General features: G+C 50.6%; 1 protein-coding gene across 1 annotated transcript in view; it reads right to left on the bottom strand.

Annotated features, from left to right (window-relative positions):
* The window catches only part of CACNA1B (calcium voltage-gated channel subunit alpha1 B), a 298,701-nt gene that overhangs the window by 138,878 nt on the left and 133,394 nt on the right, over positions 1–26,429 (bottom strand). Inside the window, exons 7-9 of the mRNA XM_066201321.1 lie at positions 22,766–22,869; positions 7,373–7,488; positions 542–598 (exon numbers count right to left, since the gene is read on the bottom strand). Coding sequence (XP_066057418.1) covers positions 542–598; positions 7,373–7,488; positions 22,766–22,869 — 277 coding nt within the window. The remainder of the gene's footprint in view (positions 1–541; positions 599–7,372; positions 7,489–22,765; positions 22,870–26,429) is intronic.

Raw genomic sequence — 26,429 nt, 5'->3', positions numbered from 1 at the left:
AGAATCTTTAACTGAGCTTTGAGTGGCTGGCGCATCCTAAGAGCTGTCGGGGCTGGAGGCACAGGGGGAGCATCCCCGTGGCCTCGCTGCTCGGCTCCTGCGGCCGTCCTGCCGCGCTGGGCTCGCACGTCGGAAGGAAGGATCACCACACCCTGTTATGTCTTACTGCTTACAGCTAACAGGGGGCTCAGTCCCTTGGCCAAATCCGTTCGGAGCCCTGCCTTCCTTCTCTCGGTCAGCGCATTCGCTCTTCTCCGTCCTTCTGGCAGCCTCTACCCCGCGCACACACGGCCAGCCGCCCTCGGCAGGGCCTGGGCACCGACCCCGAGGGCACGACCCCATCCCGGGGCGCTGTGGGGTGTCCCATAACTGCTCCTCAGCCACCTGCAGCCTGCAGGAGCCCCGGGAGAAGGGGCTCTGCGGCCGGATCTGTGCCGGGTGCATGCGGGAGCATCCTCCTGCTCGGGAGGAAGGCGTGGCAGTGACAGCGGTGGAACCTCTCCCGTGGCACAGGAGGAAAATGCCCAGCAAAGCCACCTACCGTCCAGAGGGGACTTCTCTTCGGCGTTCTTGTCCTCCTCGGCCAGCATGACCTCCTCTGGGGAAGGAAAAGCGGCCGGAGTCAGCCTCGGGTTCCAGTGCCACTCAGCCCTCCCAGTGCCACCCAGCCCGTCCCAGTGCCACCCAGTCTGTCCCAGTGCCACCCAGCCCGCCCCTGACAGAGTCTGCAGAGGAATTCCTGGCTCGGGGATGTGCTTCTCAGCCCGTGTCCCTCTCGCACACGGGGAAGATTCCAAACAAATCACTTCTCCCGTGAGATCCCTCCTCACAAACACCCGCCGGGTTCTTCACCCAGCTCTCATCATCCCCAAGGACCTTCCTCCAGGCCGGGCAGGACCACGAGTCCCCACAAGCCCCGGGAAGGTCCCTCATGCCCACCCACACTGGAGACAGTTTGGGAAGGTGCTCCACACCCACCACTGCTCTTTTGTCTCCAAAACATCAGGATTCAGCCCTGGGGAGCAGAGGGTGAGAGCAGCAGGGCCACACGGCAGGAGACCCGCTGTCACCACAGAGCCACCACATCAAATCCTCGTCCAAATAAAACCCACAGCAAGTTTTCCTTGGGGGATTGCAACACCACCTTTCCATTCCTCTGCAACTCATCTCCAAAATACAACCTTGCACTGTCCTAAATTTGAAAAAAAAAAATCAGGAAACGCTAAAAACAAACCTCCCAAAATGGAATAATTTTTATCTGTGTGAAAGACAACCTGTGATGGTTTTGGCTTCTTTTCTCTCTCTGCCAAGGTCAGGATGAATAACATGGGAAACGAGGGATTGAGTTTGGACTTGGTTGTTTATTATCTTATCTATTTACAGTATTTACAGACTCACAAGCCGTGAGCCTAACTAACAAGCTGGAGAAACAAGGTAAAAATGGAGATGGTTCTAACTCTTTCCAAGGTTATTTAAGCAATAATCTCCTAATAACGACATGACACCTATATTATTTATACTTTTGACTCATTATTGACTACCTGAGGCCTGCAATGCAGATCTTCTTCGCCCAATTGCAGAAAACCACCCAAACCCATGAAGAAGAAGGAAGAAGAAGGTGAAGAAGGACTAAGACAACACCTAAAATCCTCCATCTTGACTCACACACATTACTATATACTAAAATCCCCAAATCCAGGTTTCCAGAACTCCAACAACCCAATTTCCTGAGGTTTCCCAGGGCACTGCCACCCCCCTGGCCAATTTGCTGTGCCAATACTTGAGACCTCACTCAGAATCACAGAGCTTTAGTTTGCTGCTGGAAACTGATGTGGGGATCTGCTAGAGGACAACCCAAAGCAAACAAAACATCGAGTTGGCAGCTGGTAAACTCCACACACTTCCTTCTCTTCTTATAAATGGCAAATTCACACGCCTGTAATTCCATCAGTGTGATTTGGGTTCTTGCTAAAACATCTGACTCCCGTGTTCCCACCAAATTTGGCTTTGGAGTCCGTTTAAGCCAGTCGAAATGGAAGAGTAACTTCAGAAAAATAAATACAAACAAACCAGAGGCCAAACATCAAAGTGTGGAGCTGAGAGCTGTCTAGGAGGATACCAGAGGGATCAGCCTTATATAAGCCTATATAAGCCACACAAGCCTTATATAATCTCTTTATTAATCATCTGGGAGAGAGAGCGAATGATATTTTAATAAGACAGCAAACTGAGAAGGCTGAAAAATAATACCAAGGACTGAGGAAAGCTGGAAACCCCAGCAGAGGGGAAGGAAATACAAAAGGGCACAGTAATGCACCAGAGATGTGAAAGAAAGGAGAGCTGAGAGGGTTAAAAGGGTCAGATGAGCTCAAAGCTGCACTTTAAGAGCCATAAAGTCCTTCCAAAAACCCCCAAGTTGTGCCTGCAGTTCCCACCTGCAATCCAGGTGGTTTTCAAGTCTTCTTAAGACAGGTCAGAAGAGTGAAATGGGCTTTTTTAGACAGTGCAGGAGACTCCTCTGACCAACCAGCACCTCAGACCAAAAGGTTCTTCTGAAGTCCTCCCCAAGGAAAGCTCCACTGATGTTCAAAGGCTAAAATATGGGAGCAATGAAATGGCAATTCCCAGTCTGACTGCCCTGAAACACAGGGAAGGGATGGGATAGGCAGGGAGACCCTTCCCAAAGGCTGCTGCTATTCTGGATTCTCACCTACAAATTACTCCTACAAGACAACCCTGCACACCTCTGCCCCAAATTCAGGGTCCTGAATTGGTGCCCAAACAAATCTCCATCCATAGACACATCTGGGCTCAGTTTTGCTGTTTCTTTAAGATAATCCAACCCTCTTTCACCTCTGAAATTCCCTCAAGCCTCGCTCTCCTCCTGCAGAGTTCCCAGGTTCTGTCCCTTGACAATTATTCCTGTCTGCCTCGTGTCCTCTGGGAATCCAGAGCTATCCCAGGAGGTTTTTAAGGCTAAAAAGAGAGCTCAGCAGGTCACTGAGCGCTGCCAGGAGGTGTTTTCACCCAGCCAGAGCATCCTGAACAGAGCCTCAGGAGCTGCTTTGCCTTTAGTCAGCCCTAGCAGAGCCTGGAAGGAGAGAACTGGGCACCTGAAAAGCCCCCCAAAAACGGAGCCTCTGCATTAGGAGAAATGTTCAGCAGAGAGATGGGACCAGAGCAGCAATTCTGAGCCTCCAGACAAAGGCTCAGGGGCTTGGCCAGGGTATCAGGGCCAGGGGTGTCTCAGCAGCAAGAGGAATTTTTGATCATTAAGTGCTAGTTGTGACTGGGCTGGAAAAAAAGGCAAAGCAGCAGAGAAAGTGCTGCCTCTTCTCCTCTTTGGTGTGGGGAGAGAGGACACTGGGGGCTCAGAGGGGGAGCAGATTGCTGGAAATAACTCACACTCCACAGGCAACAGAGGTGAGGAAAAACAAAGACTAAATGAATTTCATTTCTGTCTGGGTAAATAGAAAAAGCTGATAAAGATGGAGCCCTCAGAAGTGGCTGTCACACTGTCCCAGGGAACTCTGCTGTGTCTTGGTGGCAATTGCCCTGCCCTGGCACCTCACACGGGGCTCGTCGCTGGAGGTGTCTGTTCCCATCTCTATCCAGGGGCTCTGCTCTTCTAAAGAAACCTGAAACCTGCAGTTCAGAAAGCTCTGTCGTGCCAGGGAATGGGCCAAGGGATGGGCTGGGAGAGAGAGGTGAAACCATTCCCAAAGCCTGGCACTCTAGGAGAACAGAGGCCCTCCGGTTTTGTGTGAAAAAGGTGGATTTGGAAAGAATTAAAATGTGCGAAACTTGATTAGCCCTGAACAGGAAGACTTTGAGTCTCTGAACAGTGTTTTCCAAATGATTCATGTCCTTGTAAGATAAGAGAAACATCTTCAAAAGAATATTTGTGGGCTTATAAGCTCTTTACTCTGTGTGGAGAACTTGTAGTTCCCTGTTGTCCAAAAATTCCATCCTTGGAGTTCCTGCAGCTCGGAGGAGTTCAGTGGAGAAAGCAGCAGGGGCAAAATCGTTCGCCTGGATTGCATCGCTTGGCTTCCCCACTTTGTAATTCCTCTGGAAAGCACAGCTGCCTTCAGACTGAAGGAGGGCAGGGCTGGATGGGAGATTGGGCAGGAATTGTTCCCTGGGAGGGCACAGGGTGCCCAGAGCAGCTGTGGCTGCCCCTGGATCCCTGACAGTGCCCAAGGCCAGCCTGGATGAGGCTTCCGCCCCAAACCAGTCTGGGATTCTGTGATAATTCGAATTACAGACATTAATGAGGAACATTAATGACACTCCAGAGTGGTCAATGAACAACAACCATGATGTTAAATTGGGATTGTTGTTGGCTGAGGAGAGGTAGGGCACGGATAAAGGAGTGATTTTAGTCACTCACACTTCCCTTGGCTCTAAAACAACCCTCGAGGTAAAAACCTGAGCGCTGCAAAGGACAAGGGCACCTCCTGTCCAGCTCCAGCAACTACACAGAATATGTAAAAAATTACAGAGCAAAAACCTTCTAAGGATTAAGACACCATTTTATGAAGCACTGGAATGCAGCTCTCCACTCTTCCTGCCTTGCATCAAAAATAAACGAGGGGGGAAAAAAACCAAACAAACCAAATGCTCAGGGAGGATATTAGAAATATTGGAAACCTGGTGAGGCTTCCAGGGGAAGAGAGAGGTCTGAGCTGATTGGTTTTGGATGCTCTAGAGCAGCGAAAAAATAAGATAAACAAGGTAGAGGGAGATTAGAGAAAGACAAGTAATTAAAAGAACTCCTGAATTCTCCCTCTCGCTGCAGAAAGGCAATGGATTTAAAGTGAGGGCAGGACACAGCTTGGTGGGGTTGGTTTGTTTTTTAAAATCAAGCTGAGATGTTAACACGTGGCACTCTTTTCTCCAAGAGTCAACGAGGTCAAGGCCGGCAGAAGGATCTAAAAGCAATTAGATATTCCCAGGAATAATGACCAAATTCTCCAGAGTTTCATTAGAGCAGAATCCCAGGAGCTTTTGCTCTTCCCTTTATGCAAACAGCTCCTGCCTGGGGCTGCTGCAAGGGATTTCTGTCCACTCCTGTCTGTCCTCCCTGGCTGGATCCTGGACAAGGAATTCCAGATCATTTCAGAGCTGAAATCCCCAAAGCAGAGCTGGGAAATCCCCGGCGACGGCACAGCCCCAATTTCCAGTGCCTCAGTCCTAAAGCCCGGATTCTCTGCTCTGCTTTGCCTTCACGCTGCATTTTTATTCAAAGATTTTATTAACACTGCTAAGCTGATTTTAATTACTGTTATTATTCAGCTGTACTAGGAGGCTCTTTTATATTCCCATTGTATTCTCAACAATGCCTTCCCAGAGTATTTTTAACATTCCCTGATTCAGCTCTTTTGCCTGCGCTTCCCTGTTCCACAAAACCTTCTGGAACCTGTGTTATTAGGCTAAAAAATGTGCATTTTCCAGCAGTTTCGCTCAAGACTGGTGTGGCATTTATTCAGCCCTGGCAACAAGGAAATGGAAGAGCCAGGAATTCCCACGGAGATGGGAATTGGAGCAGAGGTTGACTGTACATTTTATAATTTCTCCATCCCAAGTTTCTCACAAGTTCAGCTGCTGATGGGCAGAGCAGGTCCCAAAGTGACACGAAGCCACCCTCAACCCCGCAGGAGAATTCTCAGCTCTGTTTCATTGATGGAGATCAGGATTTAGAGACCAAAAATCACCCAGAGCCTTAAAAGCAAGACAGGATGAGAAAGGGAGAAGCCCAGGGAACCCTGCTCCAGCCACTGGGCAAGCCAAGAATTAATCTGAGGCTGAGGCTGCACAAAAGCTGTAAACTAATGAGAAGACGGGTTCTAAATGGAAAGGGAATTCTTTATTTTCTGATTCCTCCAGAGGCACAGAATGAAGAGTGGCTGCCTGAGTGGCTGCTGAACAGTCACAGTGAATAAAAGTCTGACAACACAAGTGGCCCTCAATTGTCACCCTGTGCAGTGCTGCAAGAAGGAATGGGCTTAAAGCACCACATAAACTGCTGATATTTCTATTTTACATTTCAGCTGTAAAGATGAAGCTGATCTGTCTAAAATGGCACCCAGGAATCCACTTGAGAAACCAGCACTTCTTTTCCTCCCCCATCATTGTTTTAAAAGGCCTTTTCACTTGGCTCAGAGGTTGAAAAGCAAGCAAGGAGGAAATTACCCCCTGTTTTCTTGGTGCTGCATGAAAGAATTGACTGTCGTTATGTCAATATATAAATATCAGCTCCTCCATAAGGCAGGGAGGTTATTGGCAATCGTTGCAGTTTGATAAAAATGCTATTTTGTGTTAAATTAATGTGTCTGGGTCCTGGTTAAAGTTGCTCACGCCCCACAGTAAAGAGCAATGTTCAGTTCCAATGGTTATAAAGCAATGTTAATGTGGGCTGGGGGGAGTTCTGTGCAAGCGATCTTTGTAGCTGATAAAAAAATGCCACTCAAGTGGGTTTTAGCAGCACAGAAAGGGAGGCTGATAAACCAGCTGGGGCAGGGAGTAATTAACACAGGAATTAGTGGTGGAAGGGAGCAGTTCCCCTCTGTGCAGGCTTTGGGCACTCTGATACAATTCTGTGTGAGGCCAGTGTGCTTTAGCCCCACAAAGACATATCAAGCTCTGAAGGATGCCAGCAGCCTCTCAGAATTGGCTTGAAAAAATAGTGAGACAGCTGATGGGGTGTGTTTTGAAAAAGCAAAAAGGTTTTAGTTAAAGACAATGACAAACTATACAGAACCAAAGAGTAAAAGCCGTGCAAGGTGCAGGGAGGTCCCTTGCACCTGCCAAGACACCCTGAAAATGCCCCGAGAATCTCCTGTGCTCTCTCTTAAGTATTCAGTGATCCAGGAGGGGTTTTTGGCTTGCTGCCCAATAGAAAACAGCTCCGTTCCTTCAGGAACAGCCAAAGAATCCAACAGGTGCTTTGTCCTGGCACTGGGCCAATTGTAGTGAGAGGAGCACAGAAGTTTCTGGTTCTTCTTCCTTAAAAGTTCAGGAGTGAGGCTTAAACTCTTTTCCTAAACTCTTTTCCTTAAACCCTTTCCCTAATATGGGAGCACCTGCTGGGGTGTGAGGGTGCACTACAACAGCACTCCATCGCTTTTTATATTATCCTGTTTCAGGACAATTGCTTTGATCTCAGCAATCAAGTTTGCTCAGCTCCTTCAGTTCTGCTCAAACCAAACCGAGATCCTTTTGCAGTAACTTCGGTGCAAACGCTCGGGAAGAATTCCAACAACACCAAAGAGGCTGGCTTGGCCACACCAAGGACTAATTCTGGAGCCCATCACCAGCCCTCACTTGCCCCAAAACACACCCAGGCGAGCCCAGGAGCTCCCTGCCTCACCTGCTTTGAAGATCCATTCCAGGTAGCCGTTGAGCTCCCGCTCGATTTGCTGCTGCCTGCGGAGCTTCAGGAACGCCCGGCGGTTCTCCACCCGCTCTCGCTCCTTGGCAAATTCACTGCGGGCACAGAAGAGAGGGAAAACACATCACAGGCAGCCAGGGCAGGCACACAGCCCGCCCTCAGCCTTCCAGAGGGGTTCAGGGAGTCCAGGGTGGGAGTAGGGGGTGGAAACCACAGCGAGGGACTGATTGTTGTCCGACAAATTATTCCTCAGCTTCTTCTCGGCCTCTCTCATCCTGAAAAAGACCTGAAAAATTCCATGTGCACGCACCACAGCCAGCCATGAAACACAAATTATCATCCTCAATGCTGAAAACCTTCCTCCAGTTCTCCCCGCAGCACAATCTCCTCTGGAAGCCAAGATTAAGTCACAGACATCAGCACTTTTCTGAAGGGATCTGCTCTTCCCTGTCACCCTTTCTTCAGGTTTTCCCAGGCTTTTTGGTGATTGTGGCAAGCAGAAGTCAAATGAGAACTGAGTGGGGATGGGTTGAGGTGAAATAGCCCGGATAAAATAACTAGCTGAGGGTAAAAACGATCCTGCTGTTTGCTAAAATCCCGTGGAAAGCAAGAATCTGAACGTCATCCCTAGAACAGGGCAGGCAGAAAGGAAAGGTCCATCACAGAAATCATGCCCAAGCACATCCCGCTGGGCTAGCTTGAAATGAAGGTGAGAAAAAAGCGCAGCCACCAGCCTGCCAACCCTGGGGCCTTCCCCAAGGTAATTCCTGGCACCTCTGGAAGTGTTCTGATTTTCTGGACACAGGAAGGTGCCCAGCTGCCATTTATGGAGCTCTGAACCAGCCCCTGCAATCCCTGATCCAAGCACACACTGGAGTGTCTCCCACAAGAGCTCTGTGTGGATAAATGCGGGATCATGAGGCTTCAGTCCCTCAGCACATCTCAACTCTTCTGTGTCCTTCACATTTTCATTTAGCGATTAATTAATCAGCTAGCTAATGATTTTGACTAAAATCCCACCTAATCAGCCCACATGAGCTCATCAAAAGCCAGCAAGGAGCGGGAGCTGGGAGAAGGGTGGAGGAATGGGGGGAAAAGGAGCTCCAAGTGCCAGGGGCAGCTCTGCACTCCCAAACTGCAGCTGGTCCTTCAAAGGGGCCACTTTTGCTTCCTTTGGCAGGAATGTGACCCACGGAGAAGGGACTGAGGGAGGACCTGGCACTGATGGGAGAGCTGAGCTGGAATCTTCATTCTGGCCACACATCCGGACTCCCCTGTCCTGTCCCCACCTGCCAGGACAGCCCCTGAGCCCACCCTCGGAACAGAGGGAGCCAAAACACAGCTCGGAGCCCGCAGCTCCTCCTTGGCACTCAGCACATCCCCAGGCTGTCAGCTGGGTCACCCACCTTCCCTTCCCCTCTCATCTCTCATTCCTGCTTCAGCCCCTGCTGCCTGGGGCCTTCCCCCAGTCCGGGTCTGTGTCCGGAGCAGGAGGAATGAGATCACACAGCCCGAGGTGCCAATGCCCATTGCGTTCTCCAGGCGAGGCGTTACGGGCTGGCGTCAGCACAGATCCCCCAGAGGAGGAGACAGCAGCAGTGGGAAGTTTCCTGGAGGGCCCCCGTGGGCAGGAAGGACAGCAGAGGAGCCAGGGCACTGCTCCCTCAGCCCTCGGGAGAAGCAAAGGGAGAGCTCTCCTTGCGGAGCTTTTCATCTTCTGCCAGGTCCTGTCTGGCCTGAGGACAGTAAAAGTTACCCAGGACTCGTCCCTTTTATCACAACTTTATATGGCAGAGTCACAAAACAGAAAGGACCCACAAGGATCAGAGTGCAAAATCTCAAGCGGAAGGTCTGTACTTCAGACGTGTAAGAAAATGAGGGGGAAACTGCTGGAAGTTGCAAACCCTCAGCAGTTTCTGTACAGCCAAACACAGATCTCCCAAGGCACCAGGGAGGGACACGGTGAGGTTAAACCTGTGCCCTCCTGCTCCCTGGAACTGGCAGCTTTGGCCACCACAGAATCCCAGAATTTTTTGGGTTGGAAGGACCTTAAAACCCATGCCCACCCCCTGCCATGGGCAGGGACACCTCCCACCGTCCCAGGCTGCTCCAACCCCAATGTCCAGCCTGGCCTGGGACACTGCCAAAGATCCAGGGGCAGCCACAGCTGCTCTGGGCACCCTGTGCCAGGGCCTGCCCACCCTCCCAGGGAACAATTCCTGCCCAATATCCCATCCAGCCCTGCCCTCTGACAGCTTAAAGCCGTTCCCTGTGTCCTGGCACTCCAGACCCCTGTAAATGGTCTCTCTCCATCTTTCCTGTCAGCCCGTTCAGGCCCTGCAAGGCCACACTGAGCTCACCCCAAAGCTTCTCCTCTCCAGGTGAACACTCCCAGCTCTCCCAGCCTTTCCTCCCAGCAGAGCTGCTCCATCCCTCTGATCCCCCTGGGGCCTCCTCTGGATCTCTCCAGCAGCTCCAGGTCCCTCCTGTGCTGGCCCAGGGCTGGGGCAGCTCTGCAGGTGGGGTCTGAGCTGAGCACAGGGGCACAGGGGCACAATCCCCCTCCCCTGCTGCCCAGGCTGGGGCTCAGCCCAGGGCAGGGGGTTCAGGGCTGGGGCAGGTCCAGCTCTCACCCCCAGCAGCCCCAGGTCCCTCTCCCAGGGCTGCTCCCTCTGCTCAGCCCAGCCTGGATTGATCCTGGGGCTTGTCCTGACCCAGGGGCAGCTCCAGCACTGGGCCTGGTGAAAACTCCTGAGCTTCCTGTGAGCTGGAGCTTGTTCACACCTTGTCCAGGCGTTGCTGTGGAAGCTGGGAATGTAAATTCCAGGGGAAGGCAATTCCTTGGCCCTCAGCCTTTAAATTCCTCCTGAATGCCCCAGAGCTGCTGCACAATCAGGTTCAAGGCTGGAGGGTCTTGGTTTGGGATCTTCCTGGTGAAAGGAGTTCCACTTGTTCTTTCTCATTTCGGGAGGTGGGAGAGAGGTTTGGTGAAGCTGGGACTTGTTAGAAAGAGGGGTTTCTATATTAAATGTAATAATAAAAAATGTGTGCCTTATCCACTACATCCATCATCATTCAGGAGCTGAAATATTCCCCATTTGCCGCAACTGGAAAACTCCCAGAATTTCCCTTTGAGAGCTCTTCAACAAATTTCAGAACACATTCAAAGAGGGGGGGGGGGGGGGGGGGAGGAATGATATCAAAATGCCGTATTTCATCTAAAAATATTTCAACTGAAGTTTCCCTGCCAGCTCCAAACGAAAACACAGAGAGCCCCATGGGAAGGGATGGGAGCAGTAAATAGGTTTCCTCTTTTATCCAGCATAATTCCCATTTATGCCATTGACTTGCAAAAATCTCCCAAATCACCAGAAAGGAAAAACCTGAGCAGAAATTTGCTGCTTCGTGCCCAGTTTTACCCCCAGGATTTTTTCTCAGAGCTGGTTTTCCACCTTTTGGTCTGTCCTGGAATGTGTAATGGTGTTTTTTTGTGAGGGTGGAGAGGTCTTGGCACAGAGAAGCCGTGGCTGCCCCTGGATGTCCCAGGCCAGGCTGGATGGGGTTCGGAGTTTGGGACAGTGGAAGGTGTCCCTGCCCACGCTGTAGCTGATTCCACAGGGACAGCAGGAACAGACAGGATTCCAAGGCAGTGCATCCATCATGGGAACCACCTCCAGTCAGGCTCGATGTGTCACATTTTTCTCCTCCAGAGTGGCCTGTGTTTAATGTCACCGGGAAATGGATGGTTGGTGCTTTCCACCTTGGGGGGTGAGGAGTGAAATCAATCTCGGTGTGAAGCATGCACTGAAACAGCCACTCCAGGGCAATCCCAGAGCCCCCAGAGCCACACAGGAGACCGAGGCAGCTCCTGAATAACCACCAGGGTCACTAAACATAATAAACTAATGAAATCCTCCTAACTATTTTATCCGCGCTGGCCTTAAATTAAAAATACTGTCACACCAAAGAGGAAAAAAAAAAAAATCAACAAAGCACAATCTCCATCCCCTGAGTGTGTGATTAACTTTCCTGTGTCACAGCAGAGAGCGGGGATGGAGCATCCCAAATGCTCCTCCGGCTTTGGCTTTCGCGGCACACGCCCAGGGCAGCGGCAGTGCGAGGCTGATCACATCCTCAGAGCTCTGCGGTTCAGGTTTGCTGCTCAGAAATCAGCCAGAAACGCTTCCCACTGCCGGGGAAGAGGCAGAGAGACGAGCCAGCAGCGCCGTCATCGCTAATAGTGCTGGTGATCAGCGACTCGTGATTACAGCAAAGGTAATTAGCTCCTCATTGAGAAGGATCCCACGTTCAGATCTCAGGAAACCTCAGACTTTACACAGGAGCTGGATGTTGAGAAGTGTTGCTGGGAAAGCGGCAGATCTTGGAAGGACTCCGCCAGCCGCTCCTGGAAAGCAGCTGAGAACTTTCGGAATTTCAAGTCTTCAAATTAACATTAAAAGAAAAAAAATAAAAAATTCCAATGAGTTCTAGGATTGGCTTGGTCTCTAGCCAGAGAACATCCAAGTAATGCATAAAGGCGAGCCTGGATGACAGGTGACACCTCAGGAGGCACGGGGACAGCCAGTCCAGGGCGTTTAAAATTCCTCTCTTGTCTCAGTCAGTGAGGAAGGACCCTCCAAACACACTTGGTGCCGATTTTCCGCTGAGGTTGGAGCAAGAGCAACGCTCAGGAGGAGTTTCCCCAAGGACAGGAAAGATGGGTGCTGATGGCTTTACACATAACTCGATGGGTGAGGGTCTTTAAGGAGAAATGGGTGTTGATATCTGCTGCATTTTATCTTTCCTTTTTGCCAGGGTCAGGATTAAATACTCAAGATGGTGTTTCTTGTTCGGATTCAGATGTCTGTTAATTCTTATCTATGTTACAGTCTCACAAACCATGAGTTCTACAGCACTTCTGGCTAATAAACTAAAAATGGAGCCGTATCTCTCTCTCTACAAGGTCTTTTAAGGATAAACTGTCCAATTAAGAAATGACATTTAAATAATTTTACTTTTAACCCAATAACCAAGCACCCGTGGCCCACAATGAGGATTTTTCTACCCAATTACAAAATCCCACCCAGACCCATGAAGGTGAAAAAGAAGGACTGGCCACTGACCTAAAATCTCCATCTTGCTTTATATATATTACTGTATTCTAAACCCTTAAACTCTAAGTTTTGCACCCTGTGATATCACACACTTCTATTCAAACCCCACACCCACAGTCCCAGTGCGGTCACTCAATTTTGGGAGCCTTTTCCGCGGCCTCAGGTCAATGCAGTGTTTTCTTGGGGGTCAGTGCCTGTCAGCACAGAAATTCTGAAATTCTCAGTGCCCAGGGTTCCAACAGATATCTTTGAAATGGGTTTAAATGTCCCTCCCAACCTCAAGCCACACAAGTTTGTTACAGAATCAGGAAGAGTTTAACCAGACAGTTTGAATTCCTGAACTTCAGAGTAATAGGAGAAATGGGTTGTCATGACTCTGAATTTCCTGAATAACTACCAGGGTCAGTAAATGTAATAAACTAATGAAATTCTTACAACTACTTTATCCATGCTGGCCTTAAATTAAAAATAGTGTCACAGTGACCAAAGAGCAAAAAAAACCCCCAACAAATCACAGTCTTCATCCCCTGAGTGTGTGATTAACTTTCTGTGTGACAGCAGAGAGCTGGGATGGAGCATCCCAAATGCTCCTCCTGCCTTGGCTTTCGTGGCACACACCCAGGGCAGCGGCAGCAGCTTGGGCAAGACTGATCACATCCTCAAACCTCTGCAATTTCTGCACTTTGGGGAAAAATCACAGCGTCAAGGGGTGGGATATGTACAAGACAGTAAATTCCTAGTGCCTCAGCAATGGGGAAAGGAAGAGGGAAACACCCAGCTGGATAAAAGTTTGGGATAAAAGGAGGCTGCACCCTCCAAAACCTCGAGACAGAAACCCTGTGGGGAAATGCTCCTGGGGATTATTCCCTTTATTCCAGTAAAGCTGCAGCACTTCTGTCTCCTTTCTGGACACTGGCTTTTCCCAGCAGGATTTTCCACACCCTGAGAGGCTGCAGAGGAAGTGCAGAGAGCAGAAGATGCTCCTGGAGCACCCCAAACACCGAACAGATGACCAGAGAGGTGAGAGCACTGCAATGCCATCTCCATCTGTCAGTGAAACCACAGCTTGCAGTGGTTTTACTCTTGGCAGGCCACAGGCACTGCTCAGGGGCTGCACATCCCTCGGGAGATCCTCCAGAGTGCCTTGGGGAACTGCTCAGCACTGGCACCGCACGGCCCCAAAATTCCCATGTCCTGACAGCATCCACAGGCAAGAACAAAACTGCATTTTAAGGGTGGAAGCCTATTGTTATTATCATTCAGGACAACTTTAATAACGATACACTCCAAATCATCTTGGAGGGCTTAAAAGAGAAAGTTTATTGAGAGGCACATCCTTTTATCCAGTGTTTCAGTACAATGAATATTATTGGTCATTTGGAAGAGCACCTCTCCGCCGTTTCTTACAAGCAAACAACAAGTTAGAAAAAACAGCACCTGCTAAGGGTCTTTCACCTTGCAAGGATTGTTTTTGATTCCTCCTCGCAATCACAGGCCAGGGTGGCAAAGCATTGAGTTCCCACAGGCTCTGCCTAGGATTTTCTCCCTGTCCAGGGTGTCAGCACCCACAGAAGCCCATCTCCCACCAATTATTTTGGTTAATCAACCATGAGAAGGAAATAGAGAGCTCATTGTTCCTGTCCCTCTCAGCTCTGTGTTTTCGTGCTGGGATTTGCCACCTTGTCCCAATCCAAGCAAATTCCCACTGCTTGGGTGAGCCACAGTAGGCAAATTCCTGCTGAGCAGCCCGTCCTCACGCTCCTGCCATTCCTTCTGTCCTTGTGGGATTGGGTTTCCCACCTCAAACACAAAATCCTGCAAAACCACTCCTGTCCCACTGCAGCAGGAGTTAAAATTCATCTGATCCAGTTAACATTCCCAACATTTCACCCCCAGCCACAGCACCATCCATGTGCTGTAGAAAAGCAGATTGTTGCTCCAGGAGCTGAATTTGTTCTGCGGGTGCAGAAATCTGTGTTTTGTCTTCCTGGGGAACAGCAAATCCTTTATAAGAGAAGGCCTCTGCAGGATGCAACAAAAAAAAACCCCAACACCTTTGTGGCAGGGACTGTTTGTGCAGAGAAGGACACAAAGCCTCAGTGGGGTTAAAATAAATAATAAAAACATTTATTTAACCTTCTGCAAAGCTGTTCTTTGAAAGGCAGAGGCAGCGAGGGGAGTTGAGCAGAGAGAGCCTGCAGGGAGGAGGGAGAGGAGCATTGGGAAGTGGGAACAGAGAAAAGCAGGGGCTCAGTGGCCAGGAAGGAGAGGGGCATTGGGAAATGAGAACAGAGAAAAGCAGGGGCTCAGTGGCCAGGAAGGAGAGGGGCACTGGGAAATGAGAACAGAGAAAAGCAGGGGCTCAGTGGCCAGGAAGGAGAGGGGCACTGGGAAATGGGAACAGAGAAAAGCAGGGGCTCAATGGCCAGGCTGGAGGTGAAGAAGAGCCTGGGGAGCTGCTGAGCATCCCCAGCCCTGCTGGTGCTGAGGTGGCTCCTGGCAGGGCACAGGGAGGCAGGCTGGACACCAGGGAGGAAGGGAGAGATCTGAAGGACACCAGGACAGCCCAGGATCTGAGCAGGGGCAGGGGAGCACCATCTCTCCTCAATTCCTGAAGCATTTTCCTTCAGCAGGGTGCTCTGAACCAGGGACCCAGCAGCGCCAGGGGCTCTTTGGTCTCTCAGAGGACACAGCCCTGAGCCTGGCAGGGGCTGCCAGGGAGGCAGCAGCAGGACAGCAGCAGCCCTGCAGCGATCACATCAGGGAGCAGGCACCCCAGAGGCACCAGCCTTTGGAGTTTCTCACCAAAACTCCTGAAGGAGAGGAGGAAAGGCAGCCACAGCAGAGGCTGGAGTAGCCACAGCAGCAGGCCAGGGACAAGGGGAAGGGATGGGGAGAGCAGGGAGAAATTTATTCCCTGTGGCACACAAAGCTGGGAGGATGTTGGTGAGTTAGAAACACACTGCTAGGAGTTAGAAACTTGGCTCAGGGAAGAAAAATCGGAATAGATCCAGGAGTGAATAGAAAAGCAGTGCAATTTCCAGCTGCCTGGACGTGACCCGGAGCTGGGAAGATGCAAACCCAAGAGGACAAATCTTAGCTGGCACTTTGCACGCACAAGGGCTGCAAACAGAATGACAGGAGAGCAGGGAAAACATGGGTTTCTTCCCCATAACATCAGATCTTTACCACAGCAAGGATCGGGAGAAGTTCAGGATGAGCTGACTTTGATTATTCTCATCCACAGACAAAACCCTCAGAAATCTGCAGGCAAAACTAAAAATAATTTGATGCCTCTGACTTGCTGCTCTGAAGACACGAATAGAGATGAATGTGGTGTATTGTCAAATCACTGGTTTCAAATAGTCCTAAAAATCAGGGCCAGGTCACCACTGAACGCAGGCAAAGGATCTTGATTGGAAAGGCCTCGTGGAACAAGAAGAGAAATCATGGAAATGCTCATTTGGGCAAGGAGAAAACCTGAGGGGGGTGAAGGGGAGTCCATCCGTGGAGCTCAGGGAGAGCACACTGAAAACTGCTGGAATGAGAGGAAACCCAACAATGGATTCACCTGAAAAGCCAGAGATTTTTTAGAATTCCTTTGTGCTGGTGACAGCTGGCACCTCTAAGGTAAGTTTTACTGCAGTTTGCGGAGAAGTCAGAGTTTGCTGAAGAAGGAAAGCCCAGAGGCCTGAGCTGACAAAGCTCTGGGGCTCCTCACCCACCCCAGCCTGCCCCATCAGCTGCTCAGGCTCCCAGAGAAACTCATTTTTGTTTCTATTTCACCTGGAGCTGCCAGCCAGAATCCCACTGGGAAAGGTGCAGACAGAGCCCAAAGAGCTGCTGAACCCATCCCAATATCCAGAGCTGAGGAATGAGCACTGGCTCCATCAATCCTGCCCGGGGAGAGCTGCTCCTGCTGCTTCCCCAGGGCTCCAAAGAGGGGAGAACTCAGCTCCTTTCCAGCAGCTGATAAGGGATGGAAGGATCTCGGAGAGAAGAATCTCCGAGCACCCAGGCAGGCTCCAGAGTCACTTTAATCACTGCCACAGCAACAACAGGCTCCAAATGCAGGCCAGCTATGGAAATGTCCTGGATTTCTGGGAAGAGGAGCAGCACAGAGGTGAAGCCTTCAATGCATCTTCCTCCCTCCTTTCCTCTGTCTTCACATTCAGCTTGTTCAGCCAATTTGACTTTGATTCCCCCTAATCTGATTTGAGAACTGCAAGTGCCACAGCTGGGCCAGCCTGGCTCGAAGGAGGCGCTGACAAAGGGAGAAAAAGGAGTTCAAAAGCCCCATTTATCTCCTCACCTCAGCCTGCTGCAATTGCAGGATGATCCTCTGGTTCTGTTCAAGTTTCCACTCCCAGGACAAAGCAGAGGCCCCAGGAAATTCAAATTTAGGTCTCCTATGTATCATTTTTGCATCCCAGGCTTTGATTTCCATTGTGGCCTTAAGAGAAGGGCATATAAAGGAAGTGCAGCTCTCCTGGACTAACCAAAAACACAGAAGGAGCAAAGGACCCACATTCGGTAGGATCAGTCACTGCTCTCTGCCCCCTCCTGCAAGAAACCAAGAAAGAAAAATTTCCCCCTCATTTCATGTTTGCAATGACGGCTTTGTTAAAAAGGGTGACGAGCAAAGAAAAAGGGACAAAATTTCTGCTTTTTTCTTCTCTTTCCCCTCCCTTTTAAGCAGAGCCTTGGAACAGACTAAAAAGCAAGGAGAAAGCCAGAATCTCATCTCTTTCCATGATGCAGCTCTTCTGCTGCAAATAATTAACACCAGGCAAAGCCAGATCTCAGCAGGTAGCAGTGAACTGGGAACAAATGTGCAGGGAAATGAAGGATTGTCTCTGTAATGAGGGGAAGGAGGACAGAAGAACACTTTGCCACTGTGACAAATTAATCAGCACCGCTCTCCTCCAGCCTCTGCTCGTCTTGCAGGAGGAGGTTTTATGATCTCAATCTGGCAGAAGTCCTCAGGATGGGAAAAGTTGTCATGAAATTCAGCAGGGCAAGTCCCCGAGCCAGCTGGGTTTAGGGAGGCTGGGATGGGGCTGTGCTGCCTCCTGAGGAGCTGCTCCAACACCACAAAAACCTCAGTGACCTGGGACAGAGAGACACTGAGATCCCCCAGGGAGCCTGGAGCACAGCATGGGGAGGGTGTTTGGTGGGATGAAGCATCCACGCTCCAGATTGCTCAGAAAAGGGTGAGAAAAAGAATTAAATCCCATTTCCTGCCCCTTTCTCCCTGCCCCTTGTCCCCTGTGAGGTGCCAGCACAGCTGGAGCTGTGTCCCCTGCCAGGCTCCCACTGGCACAAAGCTGCTGCACCCATTCCAAACATCTCCCCACAGCCCCTGTGATCCCTCAGGATTTTAGCTTTTATATTTTTCATACATTTGTAATCCTGCAGTTCTTTAGTGCAGAACTCCAAACCCCACACACAGTGTGAGCTGCTGCTTCCCCATTTTGGGCAGACACAACAATTCCTCTCCAGGCCTGGGGATCAAGGACACCTCACTGCCTCAGGCCTGAGAGACGGAAACTAAAGTGAGTTGGGGGCAGCAAACTTGGGGTAAATGACTTCATTACCTGAAGCTGTAATTGGAAGATCAACCCCCAATGTGCAAATGGACCAAACTGATAAAAGTGTGAAAACTTGTGACCTGTCATGCATTGTGGTGTAGCCCCTGGGGGCTTTGTCTGCCCTAAATGTACCTGAAGCCCCTTCAACAACTACACCTGCTTTTCATTCCCTTAACCTTGTCTGGCCTCTGTTTTTAGGTAGCCCCAAAAAGGCATCACCTGCCCCAGGTGATCCCACAAAACACAGGCGTGGCACATCCAGGACAGAGCAGTTCTGGGGAGAACGCAGCCCAGGCCCTGCCGAGCTCGGCTCTCGCAGCCAGAGGAGTAAACCTTGGCAGCAGCCATCACTCCTCGCTGCCTGGGCTGGAAATACCTCAGGCTTCACCACAAATATTTGAGGACATGACAAGCAGCATTTTTCACACTCGAGAGGCGCAGACTCCCGGGATCCCAATGCATCATTCTGGGATTGTGGCCTCTCTGGCCAGAATTCCGCCTGTCTCGCCACTCTCGGCGCTCCCCCCGCCTGAATCCCTGCCAAAAAGCACTTAGCCTTGAAATGAGTTCAATCATCTTCCTCCCAGCATCCCAGGATAACGTTTATCCTCTTTGCATTGTGTAATCCAACGCATCAAAACACTTCACCAATGTGCTGCGTGGCATCATCCAGCTCATTACCAAGCAGAATTAATACCCGAGCTGTAGGAAACTCCATAATCCCAGCAGCCCATGGAAAACAGCTGGGAGCTGGGATGAGGGGAGGCTGAGGGCTGGGAGGGGGACAGCAGCAGGAGGAGAAAAACAGCTGTGAAGTGGCTGCTGAGGGAGGGAACACCAGGAGGCCAAGGTGGGGATGGGGTTGTCATGGGGATGAGGATGGGATTGGGGATGGGGATGAGGATAACGATGCGGATGGGGTTGGCATGAGGATGGGGTTGGTATGGGATTGAGGATGGTGATGAGGATAATAATGAGGATGGGGTTGGGGTTGGCATGGGCGTGGGGTTTGGGGTGAGATGGGGATGAGGATAACGATGAGCATGGGGATGGGGTTGGGGATGGAGTGCCCAGCCCTTGGGGGCACAGGGCATTCAACCAGAATTGAGTCAGAAAAAGATTCACTGTGAGGCAGCACTTCTCAACTCTACATGGAGATTTTCCCTCCTCGCTGCAAACCATGGGCAGAGTTCCATAAAAAATTCATCGGGATCATCCCAGAGCGTTTTGTGGTCAGAAGTGAAGCCGTGACATCCCAAGCAGCAAATGACCCTGTGTTTAAGGGATGCAGGAGGGCAGCTGGGGTCAGCACTTCCTGCCATGGTTTGCACTCAGAGCAATCTCGTGGTGCCACCAGAGGCAGCCAATCTTTTTTTTATTATTTATTTATTTATTGTGGAAAAGTTGTTGTATTCCCTTTATTGCCACCTGGATCGCAAACAAAGACTTTACAAAGCATCTAATAAAAAATAACTCCCCACTGCAGTCAGCACAGAAAGATGTTCCAAGGGAAATATATTATGGATACAACTTCCTGAACGTTGTCACCTCTGCAGTTGTTCCACTCTAAGAAAATGCCACCTCAATTTCTGGGAAGCAAGGTGCCCCAACTTTTGGAACAGGGATAACATCACCTGAAGGGCTGGAGGGATGGGCCAGCAAAACTTCAAGCAGGTGTTGAACCTCCTAATTCCACCTAGTTTTCAATTATTTATCTTTATCATTTATATTTTCCCCTTTCGTGTGTGTGTGTCTGTGACTGGGGAGTCACCCCAGCACAATTCCCAGCACAGGGACAGGCAGAACACACCTACGTCCTGAATTCCAGAATTCCACAGTTCACAAGCAGAAGGAAACGAGCTCCTGGATGTTATTGGTATCAAAAGGGAGAGGAATTTCTCCTCCTGGTCCTGCTCTCCTGGCCCTGTGCAGTCCTGAGCTCACAAATCAGCTGTGGCACTCAGCAAAAGCTCCTGCAGGAGGAAATAATCTGTATTTTTCTGCTCTATTGGGTTGTGCAGGGCTGCTGAGTTTTCTTGGTTCACGGAAGAATCAAGCACCAGGGAAGGAAAATGGAAAGGAAGGGGGGGGGGGGGGATAAAAAGTGAGGAGCAGGGCGGAAAATCCCCCACAAGGGACACAAAACCACTGCTCCAGAGCAAATGGGATGCTGAGTCCTGCTGGAGAGCCCTGGATATTCCATAAAAAACCCAACCAAACACCCTGGATTTCAGGAGCTGCTTCCATCACAGCTCCCTTGTGCACCTCTGACCACTGCACCACTCCAGGAAACTTCTCAATCACCCTGGAAAACAGCACAGTGTTTCCTGTATTTCCACAATACAATTTCTGTATTTTCTGGTGATACCCAGCCTGGCAAGGAGGAGCTGATCCCAATTTCCCCAGGCAGAGCCCCACCTTGGCACTGGGGTGAGCAGGCCTGGCCCAGCATCCAAGGAGAGCCCAGCATCCCTGTGGGAGCACCAGGAATTACTGAGCTGGGGCCTGAGACTGGGGCTCATTTCTATATTCCGTCTTTTCCAAACTTCCACACCTCCCATCACTTCCCTGCCTCTGCTGTAGTTACAGAGTCATGGAATCCTTAAGGCTGGAAAAGGCCTCTGTAAAATCAGCAAAAGGGCCACTTCCACACGTTTTTTGAACGCTCCCAGGGATGCTGACACCCTGGGCAGCCCATTCCAATGCTCCCCAAGCCTTTCCATGACAAAACTCTTCTTATATCCAACCTGAGCCTCCCCTGGCACAACTTGAGGCCATTTCTTCTCATCCTGTCCCGTGATGCCAGAAGAGTCAGCAGAGAGGGAAGGTTGTTTGCTCTTTATTTCACCACAGGTTTCATCTCTTGTTGCACATTTTGGGCATCCCAACGGGCTTGGTTTTCCAGGATTTGCTCAAACAGGTAAACCCAGGAGCCAGATCTACTCACTGCCAGGGATCCAGGGGGAGCCACATCTTCTCTGGGCCTCCCCACCCTCACAGGGAAGGATTTTTATGCATTTTATACCTTCTTCCTTCCCTGCTCAGCAGCTCCAAGCCCACCAGGAGCCCTGTGCTCCACACCTGTGCTGTGATGTTTATTTCCTCAGCCTCTCCCCAGGAATTATTCCAGGCAAGGACGTCAAACCACTCTGTGGAACAGAAATTAGAAGCTCCCCTCTGTGAGGAAGATTTTCTCATCCTCACCACTGACAAAGGGAACCCTGCACAGAGCTGTGTTTTGAAGAGGAGATACACATTTATATAATATTCATATTTTGCCCTAGGCAACAAGAGGCTTCCAGGAGAGTCAGACAGAGGTCTCCATCTCCTGCTCACCAAAACCCTTTGATTCCAGCACAAAGAAACAGGGGCCTGCAGGATCTGGGGTTGGTTTAAATCCCACTGTGGAATGAGGGAGATGAGGCACCTCATGAGCCAGATTCAGCCCTGCTGGGGCAATCCCTGAAAATCATCCATCAGACAGAGCCTCTGATACACCAGGATGCCCTAGAAATGGATTTGATCAGTTATAAATGGCTTTGGTCAGTTATTGATCAGGTAAAAATCGACTTTGATCAGTTATTGATCAGTTGTAAATGGCTTTGGTCAGTTATTGACCGTGATGATTATTCCTGCACTGAGGGCTGTGACACAGCCTCACCCACAGCGCTCTCCCCTCCTCAAACACCACTGCACTGCTGCCCACAGCCTGTGCTTTGGGGAGGAAAAATAATAACAAAATAACACAAAACAGCATTGATATGTTCTTTGGAAAACACTTTCCTTTCTCCAGTCCCTCTAAAAAGGAAGAGGAAAGGTGCAGCACTGAAGGGCTTTTACCACACAGCAGCAACAACTCTTTTTTTCTTCCCCTGCTGCCAAGAAGCAGGAAAAAGAATCCAGATTTTAATAGATCTATGATCTCAGTTGCCTGCATGATCTAAGGAGAAACTCAGTGCAGAATGAGGTGCCAAAGTCTGAGAGCTTTATAGTCCTGGAGTGTGTTAATTCCAGATCAAATCTCCCCAGATGCTGGGAATGTTCCAGCCTCAGACTTGGCACCTTGATTCCTGCAAAGGTCCAAACCCAAATCTCAGCTGCAACAAACACCAAATCCCCAGCTGACCCCTGGGGTTTGAACATCAAGGGATCAGCGTGTCCCCAAAATCCAGACATTGGCGCAAGCAGGCAGAGATCAAACAAAACAAGTCAACAAAAAAAATCAAATGCAAGAAAACAAAATATCACCACCAAAAAATAATCCCAAAGAGAGATCTTTTAATTGCCTTGAGTTTGAGCTTCCCCTTGCCCCAGGCTGCATAGTTGCACCAAATGCATGATCAACATTTCCATGTCTCACCCCGGCATTTTATTGGCACCAGCATGTCCCTGATGGCTTTTCAAGGCAACACAGAAGTGTTGGCTGCACTGACCCAAATCACTCTGATTCCATGAAGTTCAATTCACTCTTGGGTCTGGATCCAGAATCATCTCAGTTCAGGGGTACAGAAATATCCCCCTTAAGGAGAGGAGGGGCAGGATTTGTGGGAAGGGGACACAGTGTGATGTGTCACCCATCTCTCTCAGTAATATTCCCCCCAGTGCTAAAATCGACACATCTTCCCTTTTAATGTCCAGGTGGGGACAAAAATCCATGAGTGCCTTACCCTGATAAGACGCCCAGCACCAAGTTGAGCATGAAGAAAGAGCCAATGATGATGAGAGGGATGAAGTAAAGCCAATTCCAGGTGTTTCCTGCAGCGTCGTTTGTCTGGAAACAAAGGGAAAAGGGAGAGACAAGTGTTACTTCAGCTCAGAAAGAAAACACCACACAGAAGCTTCAGGGCAGAGGAGATTCCCCTCAGAATTCCACAGGAGGGTCCAGCACTGATGTCCTGGTCAGTTCTGCTGTGTTCACCGGCTGAAATCCCAGCCAAAGAACTGATTATCCTGACATCCAGGGTTTTCCCTCAGCTCCGGCGGGAAGATCCCTCTGCTGGCCCTGGCAGTGACCTGATGAGGGGATGGAGGTCACAGGTGGCACCAGGCTGGCTGGGATGTGCCGGGGGCTCAGCCCAGGGGGGATCCCTGGGCTCACACCAAAGGGATGAGGGTCAGCAAGGGTCCTGTCCTTGGGTCACTGCTCCGGGCTGGGCAGAGGGGCTGGAAAGCTGGGATGGGCCCTGGGGGTGCTGTGACAGTGGCTGGACATCCCCAGGTGTGCCCAGGTGAGCAAGAGGCCCCCAGGCTGTGCCAGCCGTGGTGTGTCCAGCCGGACCGGAGCAGTGACCACCCCTGTGCTGGGGCACCTCAAATCCTGAGTCCAGCTCTGGGCTCCTCGAGAACGACACTGAGGGGCTGGAGCGTGTCCAGGGCAGGGAACAGAGCTGGGGAGGGGGCTGGAGCCCCAGGAGAGGCTGAGGGAGCTGGGAAAGGGGCTCAGCCTGGAGAAAAGGAGGCTCAGGGGGGACCTGGTGGCTCTGCACAACTCCCTGCCAGGAGGGGACAGCCAGGGGGATCGGGCTCTGCTCCCAGGGAACAGGGACAGGAGGAGAGGGAACGGCCTCAGGCTGGGCCAGGGGAGGTTTGGGTTGGGTTGGGGAAAATTCCTTCATGGAAATGCTGCCCAGCCCTGGCACAGCAGCCCAGGGCAGTGGTGGAGTCACATCCCTGAAGGGATTTAAAAGCCGTGTAGGGGACATTGGTCACTGACCTTAAAGGCCTTTTCCAACCTAAACAATTCCACAGCTCCAGGCTGGCCCTGCTGCAGGACCAGACACATTTTTAGGTGGCCTAACCCAGTGCAGGCTCTGTACAGCAGCCTCCTCCCTCCCCACCTCGGCTCCAGCTCCCTCAGCATCAGCATCTCAATTCCATCTGAACGGAGCCACTGCAGCAGGGAACCACAGCCTTCCCCAAAGCCTTCCCCAAAGGCGGGCTGCAGTCAGGCCCAGAATCTGCTCCCACACAGACAAGGAGTCTGCAAGAAACCCAGGAGCTCTGGGATGGCAGAATTCCACATCTGCTCGCTCAGCACCTCGGTCAGCCAAACCCACCCTGAGCAGTGGGAGAGGAACGGGAGGGAAGGCTGGTGCGGTTTGTGACAAAGTTTCTGCATTCATCAGCCACGAGGGAGCTCTTTGGGGAAGTGCTGAAAAGGAAAATGCCACATGGCCATTGACAGAATCCCAGTGCTGAGGGAAATGCAAATTCCTCTCTTGTGCGGGAAGAATGCAGCAATCTGAGGATCTGATGCCGGGTGGAAGGAAAGGAAGAAGGGGAGCAAAAAGGAAAGTAAAGACCTAAACACATTCTCCTCATCCTTCTCCCTCCTCCTGCAGAGGGTAAAGAAAACCGGGAGCCCTGAGCTCACCTCCCTGCCCAAAGGCAGAGCCCACAGAGAAGTGCTCAACCACCACCTGGCAAAAACGGCACTAATTCTGATATTGCTGCTTTAACTTATTATCTGTGAGGCTTTCTGGTCACTGCTCCAAATCATATTCCCACGAGTCATTTTGCTTGCAGGATTCACAGGAGGAAATGCTTTAAACGTGTTTTACCTCAGCCAAGCATGTACTTGGTGCCACCTCAAAATCTCCGCGTAAGAAGTCACCTGATGAACAGGCAAAACCTACATCTCAGCATTTCTGACAGGTGATAATATTTACAGCACTGATATAAATAAATTCTTGCATTCTCCTCCTTCTCCCTCCTCCTGCAGAGGGTAAATGGAAACAGGAACTCTGAGCTCACACTGCCCAAAGGTGAAAACTGCTCCCAAACACCAAATGGCAAAAACTGTGTTAATTCTAACTGATATTGCTGCCTTGAACTTATTATCTGCGATGTTTTTTGGCCACTGCTCCCAATCATGTTCCCAAGAACACTTTTGCTTGCAGGGCTCAGAAAATGAAGCGCTTTCAATGTGTTTTACCTCAGCTGTGCATGGACTTGGTACCACCTCAAAAGTCTCTGTGTGAGTCACCCAATGAACAGCAAACCCCAAAGTGTCAGAGTATTTCTCACAGGTGATGACATTTATAGCTCTGACACAAGTAAATACCCCTGGGTTTGTTAACAGGGTGCATGTCTGCACAAATCCTTCCTCCAGGAACAGGCTCGGGATCAAACACAGCCAAGCATCTCTCCAGGCAGCAAACACCATCAGGAATGTCTGTGTGAGCTGATCTGGGGCTCAGAGGAGAGGAATGGGCACCCACCAACCTCACCACAAACCCCCCGGCTCAAGGCAGAGCCAGCACATGAGGGACAAATGGATCTGGGCAGAAACAGGCTGGGAAAACGGGAGCAGAAACACAGGGAAAGCTCTGAGCTGCCCAGTTAGGGGTTTGGAGGCCTCTGGAATACCCGACATCCCACCCCAATGCTTCATTCCCTGTTTTGTCTCCCCATTCTTCTCTCTCTTTGCTTTCAGCTCTCTCCTTGCCCTGCATCTCTGCAGGTGGGCCTGAGGGAACAAGGAAGCTCATCCTCAGTGCTCCCTTCCCAAAACCAGGGAAAAAGCCAGTGACAATGAGAGGGATGAAGTAAAGCCAATTCCAGGTGTTGCCTGCAGCACCATTGGTCTGCAAACAGAAAAAGGAGGCGTGGGGAAGTGCCTGGGGCATTTCCAGAGCAATCCCAGGGTTTGTATTTAGGGGCTGCTCTTCAGCTCTCATCTTCTGTCCATCAAACATCTCTGGCTGCAGCAAGGGGATCCCATCCAGGGAGGGCTCGATGGGTCCCTCCAGCTCAGGACATTCCATGGTTCTGTGAGACTGGGAATCAGAATCATTAGGTTGGGAGAGACCTCCAGGATCATCAAGTCCAACCCAACCCTAACCTCAACTAAACCCCGGCACCGAGTGCCACATCCAGTCTTTCCTTAAACACATCCAGGGATGGTGACTCCACCACCTCCCTGGGCAGACCATTCCAGTACTTTATCACTCTTTCTGTAAAAAACTTTTTCCTTATATCCAACCTGTGTTTCCTTTGGGGCAGCTTGAGGCTGTGTCCTCTCGTTCTGTCAGTTGCTACCTGGAGAAAGAGACCAACCCCACCTGAGCACAGCCGCCTTTCAGGGAGTTGTAGAGTGATCAGGTCACCCCTGAGTCTCCTTTTCTCCAGGATAAACAACCCCGGCTCCCTCAGCCGTTCCTCACAGGGTTTGTGTTCCCAGCAGCTCATCAGCCCCTCCGGATTGCTGGTGCCTCCTCTGGATGCTGTCAGCCAGGAAGAGGGGCTGCAGAGCCCACGGGGAGGAGCTGCAGGAAGGACCAGATGGGAGGAGGGAAAAGCACACAAACATGCAGAGGGAGTGCAGTGGGT

The sequence above is a fragment of the Chamaea fasciata genome, unplaced genomic scaffold, assembly GCF_029207755.1.
Source record: "Chamaea fasciata isolate MVZ Bird 193981 ecotype frontalis unplaced genomic scaffold, bChaFas1.0.hap1 SCAF_20, whole genome shotgun sequence".
In the NCBI taxonomy this organism is placed as follows: domain Eukaryota; kingdom Metazoa; phylum Chordata; class Aves; order Passeriformes; family Sylviidae; genus Chamaea; species Chamaea fasciata.
The sequence above is the reverse complement of the archived record's forward strand: the minus strand, read 5'-3'. Positions and strand labels throughout refer to the sequence as shown.